Here is a 21,938-nt window from a genome sequence, read left to right on the forward strand (position 1 = left end):
CCCAATGCCTATTCATTTGTTTTCTTAATAGTTCCCTAATTTCATTTGGTATATGCAGTGTCAACTTAATACATGAATATTTAATTCATAATGTGATGTATTTATTTCATTATATATTTTAGATATCTGCAGAATAAATGTTTTAAATTCCTGTTAACTCCATTGCTAGCAGGGTGCATTTGCTAGCAGAGTGCAATGACATGATAAATGAAATGAAATGAAATGAAATGAAAATCGCTTATTGTCACAAGTAGGCTTCAAATGAAGTTACTGTGAAAAGTCCCTAGTAGTCACATTCCGCCGCCTGTTTGGGGAGGCTGGTACGGGAATTGAACCGTGCTGCTGGCCTGCCTAGGTCTGCTTTTTAAAAGCCAACGATTTCGCCCATTGTGCTAAACCAGCCCCAATGCAATGAACAAAGAGATCTTTTAAAAATTGTCCTGTTTTGTGTTTGGATGAGCAAGCATAAATGGGACTGTTGGCTGATTGTGCAATACTTGGCTCTATTCGCAATTCCTCATATAATGAACTAGCCTGTGCCTGCGTGCACCAAGATCTGGGAAACATCTGGGGTGGGATTCTCCGACCCCGATTCGCCGGCGGGCCTGTGCCGTGGGGGCACTCTTTTCCTTCCGCCTTCGCCATGGTCTCCACTATGGCGGAGGTGGAAGAGACCCTCTCCACTGCGCATGCGCGGGGATGCTGTGAGCGGCCGCTGACGCTCCCGCTCATGCGCCGCACGGCAAAGTCATTTCCGCGCCAGCTGGCGGGGCGCCAAAGGCCTTTCCTGCCAGCTGCCGGGGTGGAAATCAGTCCGGCGCGGGCCTAGCCCCTCAAGGTGAGGGCTCGGCCCCTCAAGATGCAGAGAATTCTGCACCTTTGGGGCGGCACGAGCCGGACTGATTTGCGCCGTTTTTGGCGCCGGTCGGCGGACATTGCGCCGATTGCGGAGAATCCCGCCCCTGATGTGAACCGATTTTGGAACATAAGAAATAGGAACCTAAGTAGACCATTTGGCTCCTCAAAATTGCTTCACCATTCAATACAATAGTCGTAGAATCCCTTCAGTGGCGAAGGAGGCCTTTTGACCTAACGAGTCTGCACCGACCCCCAAGGCAGGTTCAATTTCCCGCCCTATCCCCGTAACCCACCTAAACTTTGAATGCTAAAGGGGCAATTTAAAATGGCCAATCCACCTAACCTCATCTTTGGACTGTGGGAGGAAACCCACGCAGACACTGGAGAATGTACAAACTCCACACAGTTACCAAAGGCCAGAATTGAACCCAGGTCCCTGGCGCTGTGAGGAAGCAGTGCTAACCACTGTGCCACCATGCTGATCATGGCTGATCTGACTTGTGGCCTTAACTCCACTTTCCTGCCTGCTGCCTATATACTTTGATCTTAGCTCAGTGCTATCTGTGTTGACATCTCCATATCAGTTATTTATTAACTTTTCACAGTTGCACCCTAACCCAAGTGGCATTTGCACTACCTAACTGTCCAGCAAGTCACTACCTAACTGTCCAAGCAGCTAGTCACTAACCACATCCCCATATCAGAGTTACAATCACTGAGTCCCCACCACCAGCTTCCTCGGTTGATCCACTAGTAATTAGCAACTCAACTGGGCCAGCAACATAAACATTCAAGCACTTATTTGAACAGGCCTGAGAATTGTGCAGCTCTTGACTCCCCAAAGCCTATCCACTAGCTCCAAGGCACAATTCAGGAGTGTGATGGAATATCCTTCTTGCCAGTGGTGAGTGCATCTCCAATAACACTCAAGAATAGGACAAAGCAGCCCTCTTGATTGACACCACTCTCCGCACTCCACCACCTAAAATGTTCACTCTCTCCACCGGTGTACAGTGGCAGCAGTGTGTACCATCTGCAAGGTGCACTGCAACAATTTGCCAATCCTCCTTTGACAGTAGCTTCCACCAAACCCGTGACCTCTATCGCCTAGAACAGTGGTGGGTAACCTGCGAGCCACAAGGGTTCTGAGTGTGGTCCGCGAGGCATATTGTTGACTGCCACCTTCCGCTGGTTTCCACCAGCATAGCTTTTGTTTTACTGGTATAAGTGCTATGCATGTAATGCATAAGCATGTGAATTGAGGTATGTTCTGATGACACACAACATTGACTGACAGCTGTGTGCCCACCCTGCATCCAGTCAAGCGTAAATATTTGTTTTTTCACCATGTTGGTGACAGTTCTTTAATATACGAATGATTAAGGATTCTTTATAATAGAATCATAGAATTTACAGTGCAGAAGGAGGCCATTCGGCCCATCGAGTCTGCACCGGCTCTTGGAAAGAGCACCCTACCCAAGCCCACACCTTCACCTCATCCCCGTAACCCAGTAACTCCACCCAACACTAAGGGCAATTTTGGACACTAAGACCAATTTAGCATGGCCAATCCACCTAACCTGCACATCTTTGGACTGTGGGAGGAAACTGGAGCACCGGGAGGAAACTCACGCACAGGGAGAATGTGCAGACTCCTCACAGACAGTGACCCAATCCGGGAATCGAACCTGGGACCCTGGAGCTGTGAAGCAATTGCGCTAACCACCATGCTACCGTGCTGCCCATTATAACTTGTTAGAAATATTCACCGTGTATTTCATATATTCAATTTTATTCAAAGGTCATAGTTAGTGCATATGCCCGATCTGATGGCCAACTGAGATGAAGGGCCACTCATGTGACCCACTCACTAGCCCTAGGTTGCCCGTCACTGATCTAGAAGGGCATGGGAACCACCTGCAAGTTCCCCACTAAGCCACAAACCCATTCCTTCACTGGTACTGGGTCAAAGTCTTGGGACTCTCTTCCTAACAGCACTGTGGCTGCACCTACACCATATAGACTGCAGTGGCTTAAGAAGGCAGCTCGCCAAAACCTTTTCAAGGACATTAGAGATGGGCAACAAATACTGGTATTGCAAATGATGCTCAGATCTCAGAAATAAATAAGACATTTTCTTCCATGGCTACCTGCTCCTATTTCCTCCTTGTGGTGTGCTTTGAGCAATTCCTGGACCCCTGTAGAATCATTTCTTTCCCCCCTCTTTTTCGCCATCTGTATTCCAGAGCTGCATCGGAAAGCCTGGGAGCCCTCTCTTTTCCCTGCTGCTCTACTTGTTGTGCTTCTCCTCATAACCACTTCCTCCATAAACAGTCAGCAACACCGAGGCTCCTGAGAACACCACCACCTAGATGTTCCCCTCCAAGACGCTCACCATCCTGACTTGGAAATAAATCTCTGTTCCTCCACTGTCACTATCAAGATCCTTGAACTCCCTCCCTAACACCACCGTAGGTGTGCACCACACGGACTGCAGTTGTTCAAGAAGGCAGCTTACCACCACCTTAAGAACTATTCTGGATTGGCAATAAATGCTGGCCTGGCCGATTATGCTGACACCCCATGAAGGAATAAAAACACACCTTCAGTGTCCCTGCCCCCCCCCCCCCCCCCCCCCCCCAATTACTCTGATCTGTGGGCTTTAATACAAAATTCAGAGTGTAGTAGACTTCGATTTTATTCTCTAAGTTAGGAGACCTGCATTTTTCAATATGCTGAAATGTTGATAATTGCGCGATCCCTTTTGATTTTAAACTTTATTTTAAGTTTATGGATTGATTTGCTACCTGCTGTAATAATCTTTCAATAACCAATTATTTATCTATCACGCTCGTCATTATATAATTGTACCCATATTAAGTGCTTGGAGCCAATAGTTTCCTTTCTTTTCAAACCAAGCGATTACTGTTCTGGGGCGGGATTCTCCGACCCCCCCGCCGGGTCAGAGAATCGCCGGGGGCTGGTGTGAATCCCGCCCCCGCCGGTTGCCAAATTCTCCAGCACCGGATATTCGCCGGGGGTGGGAATCGCGCCGCGCCGGTTGGCGCCCCCCCCCCCCCCCCCCCCCGGCGATTCTCCGGCCCGGATGGCCAAAGTCCCGCTGCTGGAATGCCTGTCCCGCCAACGTGGATTAAACCACCTCTCTTACCGGCGGGACAAGGCGGCGCGGGCGGGCTCCGTGGTCCTGGGGGGGGGGGGGCGCGGGGCGATCTGGCCCCAGGGGGTGCCCCCACATTGGCCTGGCCCGCGATCGGGCCCACCGATCTGCGGGTGGGCCTGTGCCGTGGGGGCATTCTTTTCCTTCCGCCTTCGCCACGGTCTCCACCATGGCGGAGGCAGAAGAGACTCCCTTCACTGCGCATGCGCGGGGATGCCGTGAGCGGCCGCTGACGCTCCCACGCATGCGCCGTCCGGCAAAGTCAGTTTTGCGCCAGCTGGCGGGGCACCAAAGGCCTTTCCCGCCAGCTGGCGGGGCGGAAATAAGTCCGGCGCGGGCCTAACCCCTCAAGGTTAGGGCTCGGCCGCTCAAGATGCGGAGGATTCCGCACCTTTGAGGCGGCGCGATGCCGGACTGATTCGCGCCGTTTTTGGCGCCGGTCGGCGGACATCACGCCGATTGCGGAGAATTCCGCCCCTGATGTCTGTGGGCAGAAGAGTGTAGCTGGATCCCTGCAATGTTCTGTTGGGCCAAGATTCCAACAGAAATTGAGAAGCCATCAGATTTTACATTTTGTATAGTAAGTACCGCAGGGGAACCAGAACAACAGTAAGGGTGATTTGGCAGCTGTTTTTGCACAGATTTGACAGTGAGATTGTTTGGCATAAAAAGACACTCATTTTCATATTTCAAAATTAGTATTCACACCTCTACAGCAGCCATTAGACTGAACGTGTAGACTTATGATGGCAAATTAACATCTCTTCCAGCCATGCTGATTTTGCTCAAGTCGTGATTCAAGTATTTTAGTTGGATTTACCTTCAATCTTGCTTCTTTCATTGCCTCTCAGCGCCAAGGACCCGGTTCAATTCTGGCCTCGGGTGACTGTGTCTGTGTGGAGTTTGTACGTTCTCCCGTGTCTGTGTGGGTTTCCTCCCACAGTCGAAGATATGCGGGTTAGGTGGATTGACCACGCTAAATTGTCCCTTAGCGTCCAGGGATGTATAGGTTAGGTTAAGGGGTTATTGGGAGCAGGCTTGTGTGGAGTGCTCTTTCAGACGGTCGGTGCAGACTCGATGGGCCAAATGGCCTCCTTCTGCACTGTAGGGATTCTATGAATAATGTAACTAATAAGCAAACAGTGTTTCAACTATCCGCAAGTTAAACAAATTGTTCCAATGGAATGGAATCTAGTTCATACAATATTCAGAGCTGGGAATTGAATCATATTTCAAATGGAATTTCAGTATTGTTTTGCTCGAGTTCTTCTCCTTTTCTATTAAACGCATTTAACTTTCTGATGGAAATTTCAACTTTCCCCACATAGGGAGAGTGGAGCAGGTGAGCAGTTCATAGAATTTACAGTGCAGAAGGAGGCTGTTCGGCCCACCGAGTCTGCACCACCCCTTGGAAAGAGCACCCCACCCAAGCCCACACCTCCATCTTATCCCTGTAATCCCACCCAACCTTTTTGGACACAAAGAGAAATTTAGCATGGTCAATCCACCTAACCTGAAAGTTAAAATTGAACAGCTCTATTTTCTGCACTGTTGCAGATAATCTGATTTTAACGCTGCTGCATTTGGCGGGCTTCCACCAGATTCGGGCAGGAGCCCCGTGCATGATGCTATTTGGAGTTGCATACTTTAAGTGGCCTGACCAGGGTACCTCCGTGACTTAGCAAGGCAAAAATCGTTTAAAGGAAAGCCACTGAATGAGGTTGTTTCTGCAGTTTTGGCTATTTGACTTTATTTGTATTCGTTCAGGGGATGTGGGCATCCCCGACTGGGCCAGCGTTTATTACCCATCCCTAATTGCCCTTGAACTGAGGGTGTGCTAGGCCATTTCAGAGGGGGCAGTTAAGAGTTAGTCACATTGCTGTTGGTCTGGAGTCACTTGTAGGCCAGACCAGGTAAGGACAGCAGATTTCCTTCCCTAAAGAACATGAGTGAACCGGATGCGGTTTTACAACAGTCGACAATGGTTTCATGGTCATCATTAGATTTTTAATTCCAGATTTTTATTGAATTCAAATTTCACATCTGCTTGATGGGATTTGAACCCGGGTCCCCAGAGCATTACTCGGAGTTTCTAGGACAATACCACTACGCCTCCATACCCCAACTGCGAGTAGCAAAAAATATTTTTCAGCATCATACAATGGACCCTTTGCCTACATTTGCTATTAGCCGTGAGCCGTTACGATGTTTTTATATTCAGCCTGTATCCAGTCCATTGTCTCAGCTAATTTCAACATCGGGGCAATGTGCAAGATGGCTTTGAGTGACAAGTGATGCCTGCTATTCCTGTGGTTAATGGTACTTTATGTAACAGGGGTAAACTATTTGGGCCTCTTCAGACCTATTCTGCCAGGCAGTTAGGTCATGCCTGATCTTTACCTGAACTCACTTAAAACACTTTCTTAACAAAAGTCTATTAATCTCAGTCTTAAAAACGTCAGTTGACCCAGCACCTACAGCCTTTTGATGTATTTGGTTCCAGATTTCTACTATCCTTCATGTGGGAAAATGCTTCCTGATTTCAATTTGTCTTCTTGCTATACGAGATGAAATAGTTTCTCTGCATTTATCCTATTAAATCCTTTAATAATTTTTATGGGCACCAGCATTGCAGAGGATGCTACAATGAGGCACATGATGAGACAGAATTGGAATAGAGCAAGCCATTGGCACGCTTGAAAAAAGACTTCCAGTTCCTGGGTAGGTTCAGGGCAGCATGCAATATGAGTGAAGCAATATCTCAGAAATCCTATCTATATTTTGTATGGTTCCTAACTAGGAAATCAGCTAAGAATTAATGGTGGCTGTTCTGGAGCATTGCAGAGAGCCTAATGATATTGCTGATTCTGTAGACCAGGTCCATCAAGAACATGACAACTCGTGCCCCTTTCCAATAGAGCTAAACTCATTTGGGATGACTTCACCAACCAATATTTTTAAATCGGAAGATCTGCAGCGGAATTCTCATTGGCGGGATCCTCTGGTCAGACGGTGTGAGGTGGCTACAATGGGAAATCCCATTGGCCGACTGAGGGATTGGTGGGGGGTGGTGTTGATGGGATCAGTACAATAGTTACCTAGAAGCTAGAACTGGTTTTAATTCTTTTGATTTTTTTCTGGATAACCGTTACTGTAAGACAGTCAGAATCATCCGAAGTTTGTGATTTAAATTGCATTTTCAAATTGTTTCCAGTTCGCATGGGGCAGTTCCCGTCAGCAATTTGACCTTCCCAAGCAATTGTCATGCAGTCCTTATGTGGGAATCTCTAGAGTGGCTCCCCAGTGCATCTTTTGGACCCCCCCTCCCCCGATGCACTGCCCTGAAGCTCGGATTTTATGGGCCCAAGTATGATATCAAAGAGTCCTAACAAAACTGAAGTCAATGGAAAACAGGGGAGAAATTCTCCACTGGTGTTAGTCATACCCAGCATAAAGGAAGATGGTTCTGGTTGGTGGAGGTCAGACATTTCAGTCCTAGGACATCACTGCAGAAGTCCCTTAAGGTAGTGTCTGATGCTCAACCATCAGTTGCTTCATCAATAATCTTCCTTTCATCATAAGTTCAGAAGTGGGGATGTTTTCTGATGACTACACAATGTTCAGCACCATTCGTAACTCCTCAGATACTGAAACAGTCCCTCTCCAAATACAACAAGACCTGGCCAATATCCAGGCTTGTGTTGACAAGTGGCAAGTGGCATTCACACCACACAAGTGCTAGGAGTAAGCCATCTCCATAAGAGAGTATCTAACCATCTCCCCTTGACATTCAATGACATTACCCTCCATGATTAACATCCTAGGGGTTACCATTCAGCAGAAACTGAAATTGACCAGCCATACAAATACTGTGACTACAAAAGCGGCTAAGAATTCTGGGCCAAGTAACTCACCACCTTACTCCCCAAAACCTGTTCACCATCTACAAGGTACAAGTCAGGAATGTGATGGAATACCACTTGCCTTGATGAGCACAACTCCAACAACACCTAATAAGCTTGACACTATCCAGGACAAAGCAGCACACTTGATTGACAACCCATCTACCTCCTGAAACATTTACTCCCTTCAAGACCAATGCACAATGGCAGTATATCTACAACGTGCAAAGCAAAAACGTGCCAATGCTATTTTGACAGCATCTTCTAAACCTGCAATCTCTCCCACCTAAAGGACAAGGGCAACAGATGCATGGGAGAACCACCAACTACAAGTTCACCTCCAAGCCACACACGATCCTGACTTGAAACAGTATCACTGTTCCTTCACTGTCACTGGATCAAAATCCTGGAACTCCCTCCCTAACAGCACTGAGGTGTACCTACACCACATGGACTACAGTTGTTTAAGAAAATGGCTCACCAGCACCTTCTCGAGGGCAATTAGCAATGGGTAATTAACGATGGCCTGGCCAGTGCTGCCAACACCTCATGAATAAATGAATATAAAAGTGGTAATGACACAGCTGGGTGAAATAAATTGGAGTCAAAGGTTTTTAATAAGAACAGTAGTGGAACAATGGGCTACAATGAGAGAGTTCAGGCACAGTCAAGGTAAATTCCCTCAAAAGGCAAAGTTAGGGCAAACAAATCCAGAGTTCTCTAGTTGACAACAAATTTGAATAAAGAAGATATGTTCTTATAGAAGATGTAGAAAATCTAACTGTGAATCAGGTTGAATGTAGAAGGTTCAGAGGCAAGGTGAAAAAGCAAATAAGAGAAGTAAAGAAAGAATATAAAAAGAGATTTGCAGCTGATATTAAAGGGAATCCCAAAGTCTTCTTTCGGCATATAAATAGTAAAACAAGGAGTAGGGTCAATTGGGGATCAATAGGGGGACTTCTGCCTTGAGGCAGAGGGAATAGCTACGGTACTAAATTAATACTCTGCCTTTACCAATAAGAAAGATTACACCCAGGCCATGGTGAAGGAGGAGGTAATTCAGACTAGAAGGGTTTAAAATGGATAAGGAGGAGGTACTGGATAGTCAATCTGTACTTAAAGTTGATAGGTACCAGGACAGGATGGGTGGAAATTGCAGAGACACTGGCCATACTTTTTCAGTCTTCTTGTGACGTGGGTGCTGCCAGAGGACTGGAGAATTGCTAACCGTACCCCCTTATTCAATAAAGTGTGCAAAGATGAGGCCAGCAACTTCATGGCCATTCAGTTTAAATTTGGTGATGGGGAAACTTCTAGAAACAATAATTTGTGACAGAATATATAGTCACATGGACAAATGCAGGTTAATTAAGGAAAGGCAGCATAGACGTTTTGAGGGAAAATCTAACTTGTTTGAGTTTTTTGAAGAGTAACTGAGATTGTTGATTAGAATAATGATGTTGATGTGGTGTACATTGACTTCCAAAAGGCATTCAATACAGTGCCACACAACAAACCTGTGTGCAAAGTTAAAGATCATGGAATTAACAACATGGATACAAAATCGGCTGTGAGGCACAAAACGGAGAGTAGTGGTTAATTAATGGTTTTCTAGCTGGAGATGGTTTTGAAATGGAGCTCCCAGGGTCAGTGTTAGGATCCTATTTGCACTGATATCTACTAATGACCGGGACCTTGGTGCACAGGCCAGAATTTAAAATATGCAAATGATACAAAACATTTGAACTGTAAGGAGGATAGTGTAGAACTTCAAAAGAACATAGACATGTTGGTGAAATGGGCAGAAAGTTGACAGATGGATGTTCAATGTAGAGAAATGTGAAGTGATGCATTTTGGTAGAAAGAATATGGATAGATAATATAAAACAAAGGGTAAAACTTTAAAAGGGATGCAGAAGCAGAGGGACCTGAGTGTATGTGTGCATAGGTCATTTCAGGTGGCAGTACAGGTTGAAAGAGTGGTTAATAAAGCATGTAGTATTCTCGGCTTTGTAAATAGCAACAGAGAGTACAAATGCAAAGAAGTTATGTTGAACTTATATAAGATACTAGTTTGCCCTCACCTGGAGTGTGGCATCTAGTTCTGGGTGCCCCACTTTAGGAAAGATATGAAGACATTGTGGAGAGCGTGCAGAAAATATTCACGAGAATGGTTCCAGGTATGAGTATCTTCATTTATGAGATAGGACTGTACCCCCTCAAGAAAAGAAAGCTGAGAAGAGATTTGACAGAGGTATTTAAGATCATGAGGCATCTGGACAGAGGGAGAAACTATACCTGCCTGTAAAAGGATCAAGAGTGAGAGGGCACAGATTTAAAGTAATTGACAAAGGAAGAAAAAGCAATATGTGGAAAAAACTTTTCTCTCAGTGAGTGGTTAAGATCTGGAATGCACTACCTGAGCGTGTTAAGGAGGCAGGTTCAATCAAAGCATTCAAAAGTAAATTAGACTATGATCTAAAAGGGAAGAATGTGCAGGGTTACGGGGAGAAGGCGGGAGAATGGTGTTAAGTGAATTGCTAATTCGGCGAGCCAGTGCAGACACGATGGCCTCCTTCTGCTCTGTAACATTCTGTAATTCTGCAATACCGCTGCTGTTCTAATGTTAGTGTAAAGTGCAACTTTTTGTATGAAATAAATTAAATGTTACTTTATTCCTATTTTAAAACATTTTTGAAGTTAAAGCTGATTTATTTAGTGGGGTTAAAGATGAGTTACATCTTGATTCGGATATTCAGAAATCGACAGGACACTCATTTTATCAAGGCTAACTAAATTATTCAAAGCTTTGTTTTTATTAATAATGTTGAATACAATAGGCTAATTATGTTTCATGTCTGTTTCTTTTCCCCAATTCAGTCACCTGCACACAGCTATTCTAGCTACGAGTCTCTTAGAAATGAAAGTGTAGGAGGTGGCCCTGAAGATCTGACTGTGAGTCGAGCTATTGAAGATGATGATGACCAGGATGACCATGATGATGTTGAGAAGATAATTGACTCAGATGGAGCAGAATCTGAGCGCCTTAAAGCTTTTAATGTAAGTTACAACTGGGTTTTCATTCCTATACTCCAGAAACCTCTTCATAACAGGAAACATGATTTTATTTGCAAGTGATAGACCATTTGTAATACCCAAGTAATTTCCTGCACTTGTAGTTGAGCCACAGCAATTGCACCATGGAAATATACTCTTCTCTTTTGTATACCTATCCAGTTTTATTCTGAAACCACGTTTCTGCCTCATTAGATATTCTAATAACCTTGTGAAAATATTTCTTTAAACTCTTCCTTTTTACTCATAGTGATCATCCTCAGTACGTGCTTCCTTAGTACTGATCAGTGGAAGCAATCTTTCACTATTTACCATCTCAAGGTGATTTCATAAATGTGCAAACTTCTGTTAGACTCCTGATTAACACTCAAACCTTTCTTCGTAACTATAATATCTAAACCCTGATATATTTTAAACCAATCTTCATTGCATGCTTTCCATTCTGTGATTCTTCTAATAAAGGGATAAAAAGAATTTCACACAATAATACTAACTCTGGACCAAAAAATGCTACATACAAATAATTTTATTTGTTTTGAATGCTTTTGCATTCAGTGGCACAAATATATAACCCAGAACTCTATTTTCCACCTTTAGTGCCATATCTATTGGTAACCCCATCTTTAAAGATCCTGATATACATTACAACACAAGACAACAAATGTATACGATATAAATTCATAACATAGAGCATCCACATTTAGCTTTCAGACTCTGGCCAAGTAAAGATTTCACTGCATTATTGTGTGGTGAACTGTGTTTGCATCTGTCTTTAATGAGTGTTTACACACATGAGCGTATGTCAAAATGTGGTCCAACAGGGCAAGAGTTTTACCTCGATTTTTTTCTTTTCAATTGATCAACAAAAATGTCTGAGCAGATTTGATACTGGGGAATAAAGTGGGCCAAGTGAACCAAGTGGGAGTTCACTTGGGCAAGAGTGATCATTGTATCATAAGTTTTAGATGAGTAATGGAGAAGAACAAAGAAGTAGTTCTTCTAAATTAGAAGAGGGCTAATTTGAATGGAATGAGAGAGAATCTAAGCAAGGTTAAAATGAAATCAAGATTTGATGTGAAAAACTGTAACAAAGCAATGGATGAGAGATGTTTCAGATAGGTACATTCCAACAAGACGAAAATTCAGGAGAACCAGTCAAGATTCCATGGTTGACGCGGGAAATGAAGAATATGTTGAAATTTGCATGAAACACGTTGGATAACATTTTCAAGCAAGAACCAAGCCATATACATTAAGTTGAGAGCGGAAAAGAAGAGGAAAATATGTCTGTCAAAGAGACGGTATTAATAGAATGGCCACAAAAGTAACCCAACCCAAAAACCTCATCTCGCATGTAAATTGTAAGCAGTTAGCAAAAGGTGGGGTTGAGATCTCTTTATTGATGAGGGATTCCCGAGTCTGGAGGAGCTGGAGAAGGCGTTTGAGTTGCCAGGGGGAAATGGGTTCCGGTATCTGCAGGTCAGAGACTTCGTGTGGAGGCAGGTTTCGACCTTCCCGCACCTCTTCACCCCACCCCCCAAGGAACTACAGGATAAGGTGGTGTTCAGAACAGGAGTGGAGTGGGGAGGGTCTCAGAGATCTGTAAGGAACTGATGGACTGGGAGGGAGCCCAGATAGGAGAGGTGAAGAGAAAGTGGGAAGAAAAGCTGGGTGGGGAGTTGAAGGCCGGTTATGCGAGGAGGCCCTGAGGAGAGTTAATGCATCCTAGTTGTGCGACAGGCTCAGCGTGATACAGTTTAAGGCGGTCCAAAGGGCACACATGATTGTGGCCCAAATGAGCAGGTTCTTTGAGAAGGTGGAGGATAGGTGTGGGCGCTGTGTGGGGGACCCTGCAAGCCATGTCATATGTTTTGGGCATGTCCGAGGCTGAGAGGTTTCTGGCAGGAGTTTGCTGACGTCATGTCAGAGGTCTTAAAACTCGGTGGTGCCGAGTCCAGAGGTGGCGCTATTTAGTGTGTCGGAAGACCCGGGAGCCCAGGGATTGAGGGAGGCCGATGTCCTGGCCTTTGTCTCCCTGGAGACGGATCTTACTCGGTGGAGGGACTCGGAAAATCCGAAGTCGGGGGTATGGATTAGCGACATGGTGGGGTTTCTCAGACTTGAGAAAATTAAATTCGCCTTGAGGGGTTTGTTGCTGGAGTTTGCTCGGAGGTGGCAACCGTTCATCGACTTCTTTGAAACAAATTAAGCTGTCAGCAGGGTCGGGGGGGGGTGAGGGGGGAGAAAAGGGAGGCATGGGAGAGACGAGTAAGGACAGGAGAACCAACGGTGGAGTGGCTGGTGAAGGTGGCACTGTTTGTGGAAGCCATGTTAGCTGGGGTTTGTGCTCGGGGGGGGGGGGGGGGGGGGGTTGTTGGTTATACTGTTGTGTTTATGTTTTTGTTGACATTTGATGTTGAGAATTGTTAAAATTATAAATGCCTCAATAAAATATTTTCTAAAAAAAATCATAAACTTAGCAATAGCATTGTAGGTGATATAGCCATGATAGAAAGGTGGAACAAACACGATGGGCCGAATGGCCTAATGCTGCTCCTATATCTTTTGAACTTATGAACGTATACAGGTCAAGATTAGGATACTTAATGAATACTTTGTGTCCGTGTTTACTAAGGAAGATGATGCTGACAAAATGCTGATAGAAACAGATATGGTACAAGTAATGGATGAGCGGAAATTGATAGACTTTCCTCACACTGCTTGTGTCACTTGCAATCTCTCTCGAGTGGCTGGGCAGCCTTACCTGAAATACCTGACACATTATGTATTTCCAAGAGGCTTTATGTGTGGCTTTCTGTGGCAGCCATTGTTTCAGTATTCGGTACTTTGCCTTTTTAATGTCTCTTTCTTAGACAGTTATGAGTTTTGATGGGTGTCTGGATTATAGGAAATGTTTCTCTCTTCACACTCCCATGAAGTTTATTTGTTTGTTTCTCTCTTTCACCTTGAAATGTGGTCTTTCATATTTAAGCAGCTTGCTCTGTCTCGTTCAAATTGCACAATTTCCAGTCAGTCAAAATTTAAAAATCTTGACAACGACTATATTAAAATTATATTTCAGCTGATAGAATAGATTAATTTGTCTACTTAGGACAGAAGATGACAAATGCAATGCCAAAGTCAGAAGGATAGAGATAGCCAGAAATCATTCAATGGAGATGAAGTATGTGTTAACAACAAGAAAACTCAGCTTCAAACAAGAAAACAAATGCTGCGTTCTATTTACTTTCCTGTATGCCTCAGAAACCTGGAAAATAAATAGAGCTATGCGAATGAAAAGAAGCATTTCAAATGTGGGTGCGACGAGTTATGCGAAAAAACCCTATGCAGACCATTAGGTGAATTGGACATTCTGAATTCTCCCTCTGTGTACCCGAACAGGTGCTGGAATGTGGCGACTCGGGGCTTTGCACAGTAACTTCATTGCAGTGTTAATGTAAGCCTACGTGTGACAATAAAGATTATCATTATAAGACAATTGAAAAAGTGCTTAAAATCACAAAAGCAAAAAAGATAACAAAAAGTGGCACCCAACAAGAAAATGTCAATATTTCAGCCATTTGACCTGAGCTGAAAAGCTAATCTACAGCAATCTCTTCAAATGGGAAAGTGGAGAGCAACGAGAAGGGTCAGCCTAGATGTCGTTGGATAATGAAGGAAAAAGTGGTTGCAGACTAGTTACAGTTGATGTGTGCAGAAGGTGCAAAACAGACAAGTATGACATGCCATGACAGCAGACCTCCTGGTTGCAGTAGCTACATGCAGACAAGGCAGTAGAGATGGTAATTTCACATACATGCTGAGGTCAAGAACTTCATCTTATGCCCACGATTTTCTATTCATTGATTTCAGATAATGGAACATTCCTGAGTAGAGCATCATAATTTTCTGATATGTACTTGTAATGGGAGAATACCCACCCACTACTAGCATGTGCTTGAGAAATGACTCCCAATGTGTTTAATTGAGAAACTGTTTTTGTTTTTCAGATATAATGGGTAAAATTTCCTGAGGTCTTGTCCCTTGCATGTAGTAGGTGGCATGTCAGGAAATTATGGTTGCGCTATCCCCAATTTCCATTTTTTAATTTCAATGGATGGACAATTCCAACCAGTGCACCTTATTTTGCAGTAAAAGTCTGCTGAATGCAAGGATATGCTCATAGTAGGGTCTTGTGTCCACATCTCCTCCTTCCACTCGCTGAACTCTCCAACCCACTCCTTACAACTTCCTTTCTCTCACTCCACTGACTCTTTCTCTACTCCCATCCTGCTACCTCTCCTTTCTCTCCCACCCTCCACCTTCCCATCTCCCTCCACTCTCTTGTTATGGACCAGGGTTTAGAGAACCCCAAAGTGTATCATGGAGTTCACCTGACCCACAACTTTTAATAGATTGTGGTGTCAGGAGCACACGGCCCACTTTACAGGTGAGGTACAGCAGAAATTGAAAAGTATTTTTTTAAAGCAAAACAATGTTTATTCTATGAACTCAAGTTAACCCTTTTACAACATACAGTGACCATCTTAGCAACCATCAATTCAAATACAGCCCCCAAAGAATACACCACTAAGTAATTCTTACTTTCCTTTCAACATCCATAAGACTTACAAACACCTTTTTACAGAAAGACATCAGGCTTAACTTCACTACTGAGAACAGCTACCACGTTGAAATCAGCAAATGGACACTCATAAGCTTGCCGAGATTCACACACATCCTGCTGTGATTGCAGCTTCTCCAAAACTAAAATAAAACCAAACCCACCCTGCAGCAAAGAGCCTAAAGCGAAAGTAAAACGCTGACAGACAGCCCAGCTCCCCCCACTCTCTGACATCACTGCAGTAATAAACACCCATTTCTTAAATGCACTCTCACTACAGATATTTATATACACACCCATTTAAATACCCATTTCTTAAAGGTACTCTGACATGGTACATGACACCACCCCCCAAGAAAAACAAATAAACCATCAACTTCAAGATGGTTTCATTTTTCACCTTTTCACTATCGTTTAAGAAATGCACACAGTAAACATACTTTTTTGTTTAAAAAAACAACACCCCCAAACAGGTATAATAACATAGTCCATTTTTTTTTCTTCTTCCTCCAACTGGAATCTTCTCGATTGACAGTCTCTTTGAACAAGAAGGTCTCTGCACGATCCATCCATTTCTCTACGCCTTGGCATTTCTCTTTAAAGTCAGATACTTTAGTTCAATCTGATCACAGAGTCCCTTGTAATTCTCCAACACAGGAGCATTGGTTAGCACAGCTTTCACGCAGTCAAATGCCTGTTGAAAGTCGCTGTCCACTGAAATTTTCGACGTTTCTTCAGAAAGTCTACCAGTGGAGCAATCACGCTACAAAAACTTTTCACAAATGTTCGATCAAATCCCCTCATGCCAAGAAATCACATTCTTTCCCTTCGTCTTGAGGGTATCTGAAACTCCTCAATAACTGTTGGTGTCACATCCCGTGTGACCATTCAACCCTGTCCGATTGTGCGGCCAAGAAATGTGACTTGGGCTTTTCCAAATTCACTTTTGGCTAGGTTTATCACCAGACCTGCCTACTGAAGTTGATCGAATAACTTCCTCAGATGTTTCAAATGTTCTTTCCATGTCTGGCCGAAAATGACCAGATCATAAGAACATAAGAACTAGGAGCAGGAGTGGGCCATCTGGTCCCTCGAGCCTGCTCCACCATTCAATGAGATCATGGCTGATCTTTTGTGGACTCAGCTCCACTTTCTGGCCCGAACACCATAACCCTTAATCCCTTTATTCTTCAAAAGACTATCTATCTTTATCTTTAAAACATTTAATGAAGGAGCCTCTACTGCTTCACTGGGCAAGGAATTCCATAGATTCACAACCCTTTGGGTGAAGAAGTTCCTCCTAAACTCAGTCCTAAATCTACTTCCCCTTATTTTGAGGCTATGCCCCCTAGTTCTGCTTTCACCCGCCAGTGGAAACAACCTGCCCGCATCTATCCTATCTATTCCCTTCATAATCTTATATGTTTCTATAAGATCCCCCCTCGTCCTTCTAAATTCCAACGAGTACAGTCCCAGTCTACTCAACCTCTCCTCGTAATCCAACCCCTTCAGCTCTGGGATTAACCTAGTGAATCTCCTCTGCACACCCTCCAGTGCCAGTAGGTCCTTTCTCAAGTAAGGAGACCAAAACTGAACACAATACTCCAGGTGTGGCCTCACTAACACCTTATACAATTGCAGCATAACCTCCCTGGTCTTAAACTCCATCCCTCTAGCAATGAAGGACAAAATTCCATTCGCCTTTTTAATCACCTGTTGCACCTGTAAACCAACTTTTTGCGACTCATGCACTAGCACACCAAGGTCCCTCTGCACAGCAGCATGTTTTAATATTTTATCATTTAAATAATAATCCCTTTTGCTGTTATTCCTACCAAAATGGATAACCTCACATTTGTCAACATTGTATTCCATCTGCCAGACCCGAGCCCATTCACTTAGCCTATCCAAATTCCTCTGCAGACTTCCAGTATCCTCTGCACTTTTTGCTTTACCACTTATCTTAGTGTCGTCTGCAAACTTGGACACATTGCCCTTGGTCCCCAACTCCAAATCATCTATGTAAATTGTGAACGGTTGTGGGCCCAACACTGATCCCTGAGGGACACCACTAGCTACTGATTGCCAACCAGAGAAACACCCATTAAACCCCACTCTTTGCTTTCTATTAATTAACCAATCCTCTATCCATGCTACTACTTTCCCCTTAATGCCATGCATCTATTTCTTATGCAACAACCTTTTGTGTGGCACCTTGTCAAAGGCTTTCTGGAAATCCAGATATACCACATCCATTGGCTTCCCGTTATCTACCGCACTGTTAATGTCCTCAAAAAATTCCACTAAATTAGTTAGGCACGACCTGCCCTTTATGAACCCATGCTGCGTCTGTCCAATGGGACAATTTCCATCCAGATGCCTCGCTATTTCTTCCTTGATGATAGATTCCAGCATCTTCCCTACTACCAAAGTTAAGCTCACTGGCCAATAATTACCCGCTTTCTGCCTACCTCCTTTTTTAAACAGTGGTGTCACGTTTGCTAATTTCCAATCCGCCGGGACGACCCCAGAGTCTAGTGAATTTTGGTAAATTATCACTAGTGCATTTGCAATTTCCCTAGCCATCTCTTTTAGCACTCTGGGATGCATTCCATCAGGTCCAGGAGACTTGTCTACCTCTAGCCCCATTAGCTTGCCCAACACTACCTCCTTGGTGATATCAATCCTCTCAAGGTCCTCACCTGTCATAGCCTCATTTCCATCAGTCACTGGCATGTTATTTGTGTCTTCCACTGTGAAGACCGACCCAAAAAACCTGTTCAGTTCCTCAGCCATTTCCTCATCTCCCATTATTAAATCTCCCTTCTCATCCTCTAAAGGACCAATATTTACCTTAGCCACTCTTTTTTGTTTTATGTATTTGTAGAAACTTTTACTATCTGTTTTTATGTTCTGAGCAAGTTTACTCTCATAATCTATCTTACTCTTCTTTATAGCTTTTCTAGTAGCTTTCTGTTGCCCCCTAAAGATTTCCCAGTCCTCTAGTCTCCCACTGATCTTTGCTACTTTGTATGTTTTTTCCTTCAATTTGATACTCTCCCTTATTTCCTTAGATATCCACGGTCGATTTTCCCTCTTTTTACCGTCCTTCCTTTTTGTTGGTATCAACCTTTGCTGGGCACTGTGAAAAATCACTTGGAAGGTTCTCCACTGTTCCTCAACTGTTTCACCATAAAGTCTTTGCTCCCAGTCTACCTTAGCTAGTTCTTCTCTCATCCCATTGTAATCTCCTTTGTTTAAGCACAAAACACTAGTGCTTGATTTTACCTTCTCACCCTCCATCTGTATTTTAAATTCCACCATATTGTGATCGCTCCTTCCGAGAGGATCCCTAACTATGAGATCCTGAATCAATCCTGTCTCATTACACAGGACCAGATCTCGGACCGCTTGTTCCCTCGTAGGTTCCATTACATACTGTTCGAGGAAACTATCGCGGATACATTCTATAAACTCCTCCTCAAGGCTGCCTTGACCGACCTGGTTAAACCAATCAACATGTAGATTAAAATCCCCCATGATAACTGCTGTACCATTTCTACATGCATCTGTTATTTCTTTGTTTATTGCCTGCCCCACCATAATGTTACTATTTGGTGGCCTATAGATTACTCCTATCAGTGACTTTTTCGCCTTACTATTCCTGATTTCCACCCAAATGGATTCAACCTTATCCTCCATAGCACCGATGTCATCCCTTACTGTTGCCCGGATGTCATCCTTAAGTAACAGAGCTACACCACCTCCCTTACCATCCACTCTGTCCTTCCGAAAAGTTTGATACCCTCGGATATTTAACTCCCAGTCGTGACCATCCTTTAACCATGTTTCAGTAATGGCCACTAAATCATAGTCATTCACGATGATTTGCGCCATCAACTCATTTACCTTATTCCGAATACTACGAGCATTCAGGTAAAGTACACTTATGTTGGCTTTTTTACCTCTGTTCTGAATCTTAACACCTCGATCAGTAACCTCTCCTAAGTTCTATTTCCTCTTAACCTTTCTCCTAATTTTCCTTGTCGTCGAACCCATATCTTCCTGTAACAACCTGCCGCGTCGCTTACCATTAATGTTTTCACTTCCCGTTTTATTTCTTTTAGTATTCCTGGTCCTATTCACTGAGCTCCCCTCAGTCACTGTACCTTTTACTGTCGCCCTTTTTGATTTTTGACTATGGCTTCTCTGCCTTACACTTTCCCCCTTACTGCCTTTTATGTCTGTCCCTGTTTTACTACCTTCCAACTTCCTGCATCGGTTCCCATCCCCCTGCCACATTAGTTTAAACTCTCCCCAACAGCTCTAGCAAACACCCCCCCTAGGACATCGGTTCCAGTCCTGCCCAGGTACCGACCATCCGGTTTGTACTGGTCCCACCTCCCCCAGAACCGGTTCCAATGTCCCAGGAATTTGAATCCCTCCCTCTTGCACCATCTCTCGAGCCATGTATTCATCCTCTCTATCCTGACATTCCTACTCTGACTAGCTCGTGGCACTGGTAGCAATCCTGAGATTACTACCTTTGAGGTCCTACTTTTTAGTTTAACTCCTAGCTCCCTAAATTCAGCTTGTAGGACCTCGTCCCGTTTTTTACCTATATCGTTGGTGCCTATGTGCACCACGACAGCTGGCTGTTCACCCTCCCCCCCCCAGAATGTCCTGCAGGCCCTCCGAGACATCCTTGACCCTTGCACCAGGGAGGCAACATACCATCCTGGAGTCTCGATTGCGTCCGCAGAACCGCCTGTCTATTCCCCTTACAATTGAGTCCCCTATCACTATAGCCCTGCCATTCTTCTTCCTGCCCAGCTGCGCAGCAGAGCCAGCCACAGTGCCATGAACCTGGCTGCTGCTGCGTTCCCCTGGTGAGCCATCTCCCTCAACAGTATCCAAAGCAGTAAATCTGTTTTGCAGGGAGATGACCGCAGAGGACACCTGCACTGCCTTCCTACTCTTGCTCTGTCTTTTGGTCACCCATTTACTATCTCCCTCAGTACCTTTCACCTGCGGTGTGACCAACTCGCTAAACGTGCTATCCACGACGTCCTCAGCATCGCAGATGCTCCAAAGTGAGTCCATCCGCAGCTCCAGAGCCGTCAAGCGGTCTAACAGGAGCTGCAACTGGACACACCTCTTGCACGTGAAGGAGCCAGGGACAGTGGACGTGTCCCTGAGCTCCCACATCGCACACGAAGAGCATGACACGGGTCTGAGATCTCCTGCCATGTCTTAAATGATCATCGATGTATACCGCACAATTGGGTAATCCTGAAAAGACTTTGTTAACCGTTGAAATGTGGCTGGGGCGTTTTTCATGTAAAATGGCATAACTTTGAATTAGTATATATCATCTGGAGTCACAAAAGCTGAAATCTCCTTCGCCCTTTCAGATAAAGGTAACTTACTACCAGTAACCTTGTAGTAAATCCATTTGGAAATAAAAGCTGATTGTCCCACTTTCTCAATGCAATCCTCCAAACGTGGGACAGGATAAGAGTCCGTTCTTGTAACTGCTCTAACCTTTCTATAATCCACACACAAATCTTTGGTACCGTCTGGTTTAGGTACCATCACTATGGGTGAGCTCCATTGGCTGCAACCCACTTCAATTATGCTATTTTTAAGCATACTCGCAATCTCTTTGTTAACTTGTGCCAATTTTAAAGGGTTAAGTCTATATGGATGTTGTTTGATTGGAACAGCATTTCCCAATGCTACATCATTATAGCCATTTTAGTACTTCCCAATTTATCTCTACAAACTTGCCCACGTGATATCAATAACTCTTTCAGGTCAGTTTGTTTTTCCTCTGGAAGGTAACTCAACAATTTATTCTAATTCTTAAGAACATCCTCATTTTCCAATTTAATTTGAGGTATGTCAACTTCACAGTCATCTGGATTTGGTTCGTCACTTTGAGTTAGAATCATTAAAACCTCCTCCTTTTTCTCTCTTTCCCTTTCAAAGTACCTTTTAAGCATATTTCACATGACACACTCGGTGAGTCTTCCTTCTATCTGGTGTTTTTATGACATAATTCACCTCACTTAATTTCCTTTCAATCTGATAAGGTCCACAAAACCTAGCTTTTAAAGGTTCACCTACCACTGGTAACAATACTAAAACTTTATCTCCACTGGCAAAACTACGAACTTTGGATTTCTTATCCGCGACCCGTTTCATCACATTTTGTGCAACTTTTAAATGTTGTCTAGCCAATTCACCTGCTCTATTTAATCGTTCCCTAAAATTTGACACGTAATCCAATAATGTAATT

At 44.1% G+C, this 21,938-nt stretch overlaps 1 protein-coding gene across 3 annotated transcripts in view; it reads left to right on the forward strand.

Moving 5' to 3' along the window:
* The window catches only part of LOC140385559 (nucleolar protein 4-like), a 635,493-nt gene that overhangs the window by 470,036 nt on the left and 143,519 nt on the right, over positions 1-21,938 (forward strand). For all 3 annotated transcript variants that reach the window (XM_072467836.1, XM_072467837.1, XM_072467835.1), the window contains one exon: positions 10,819-10,998. In XM_072467836.1, the coding sequence (XP_072323937.1) occupies positions 10,819-10,998 (180 nt within the window). The remainder of the gene's footprint in view (positions 1-10,818; positions 10,999-21,938) is intronic.

Source organism: Scyliorhinus torazame, chromosome 11, assembly GCF_047496885.1.
Source record: "Scyliorhinus torazame isolate Kashiwa2021f chromosome 11, sScyTor2.1, whole genome shotgun sequence".
NCBI classification, from domain to species: Eukaryota; Metazoa; Chordata; class Chondrichthyes; order Carcharhiniformes; family Scyliorhinidae; genus Scyliorhinus; species Scyliorhinus torazame.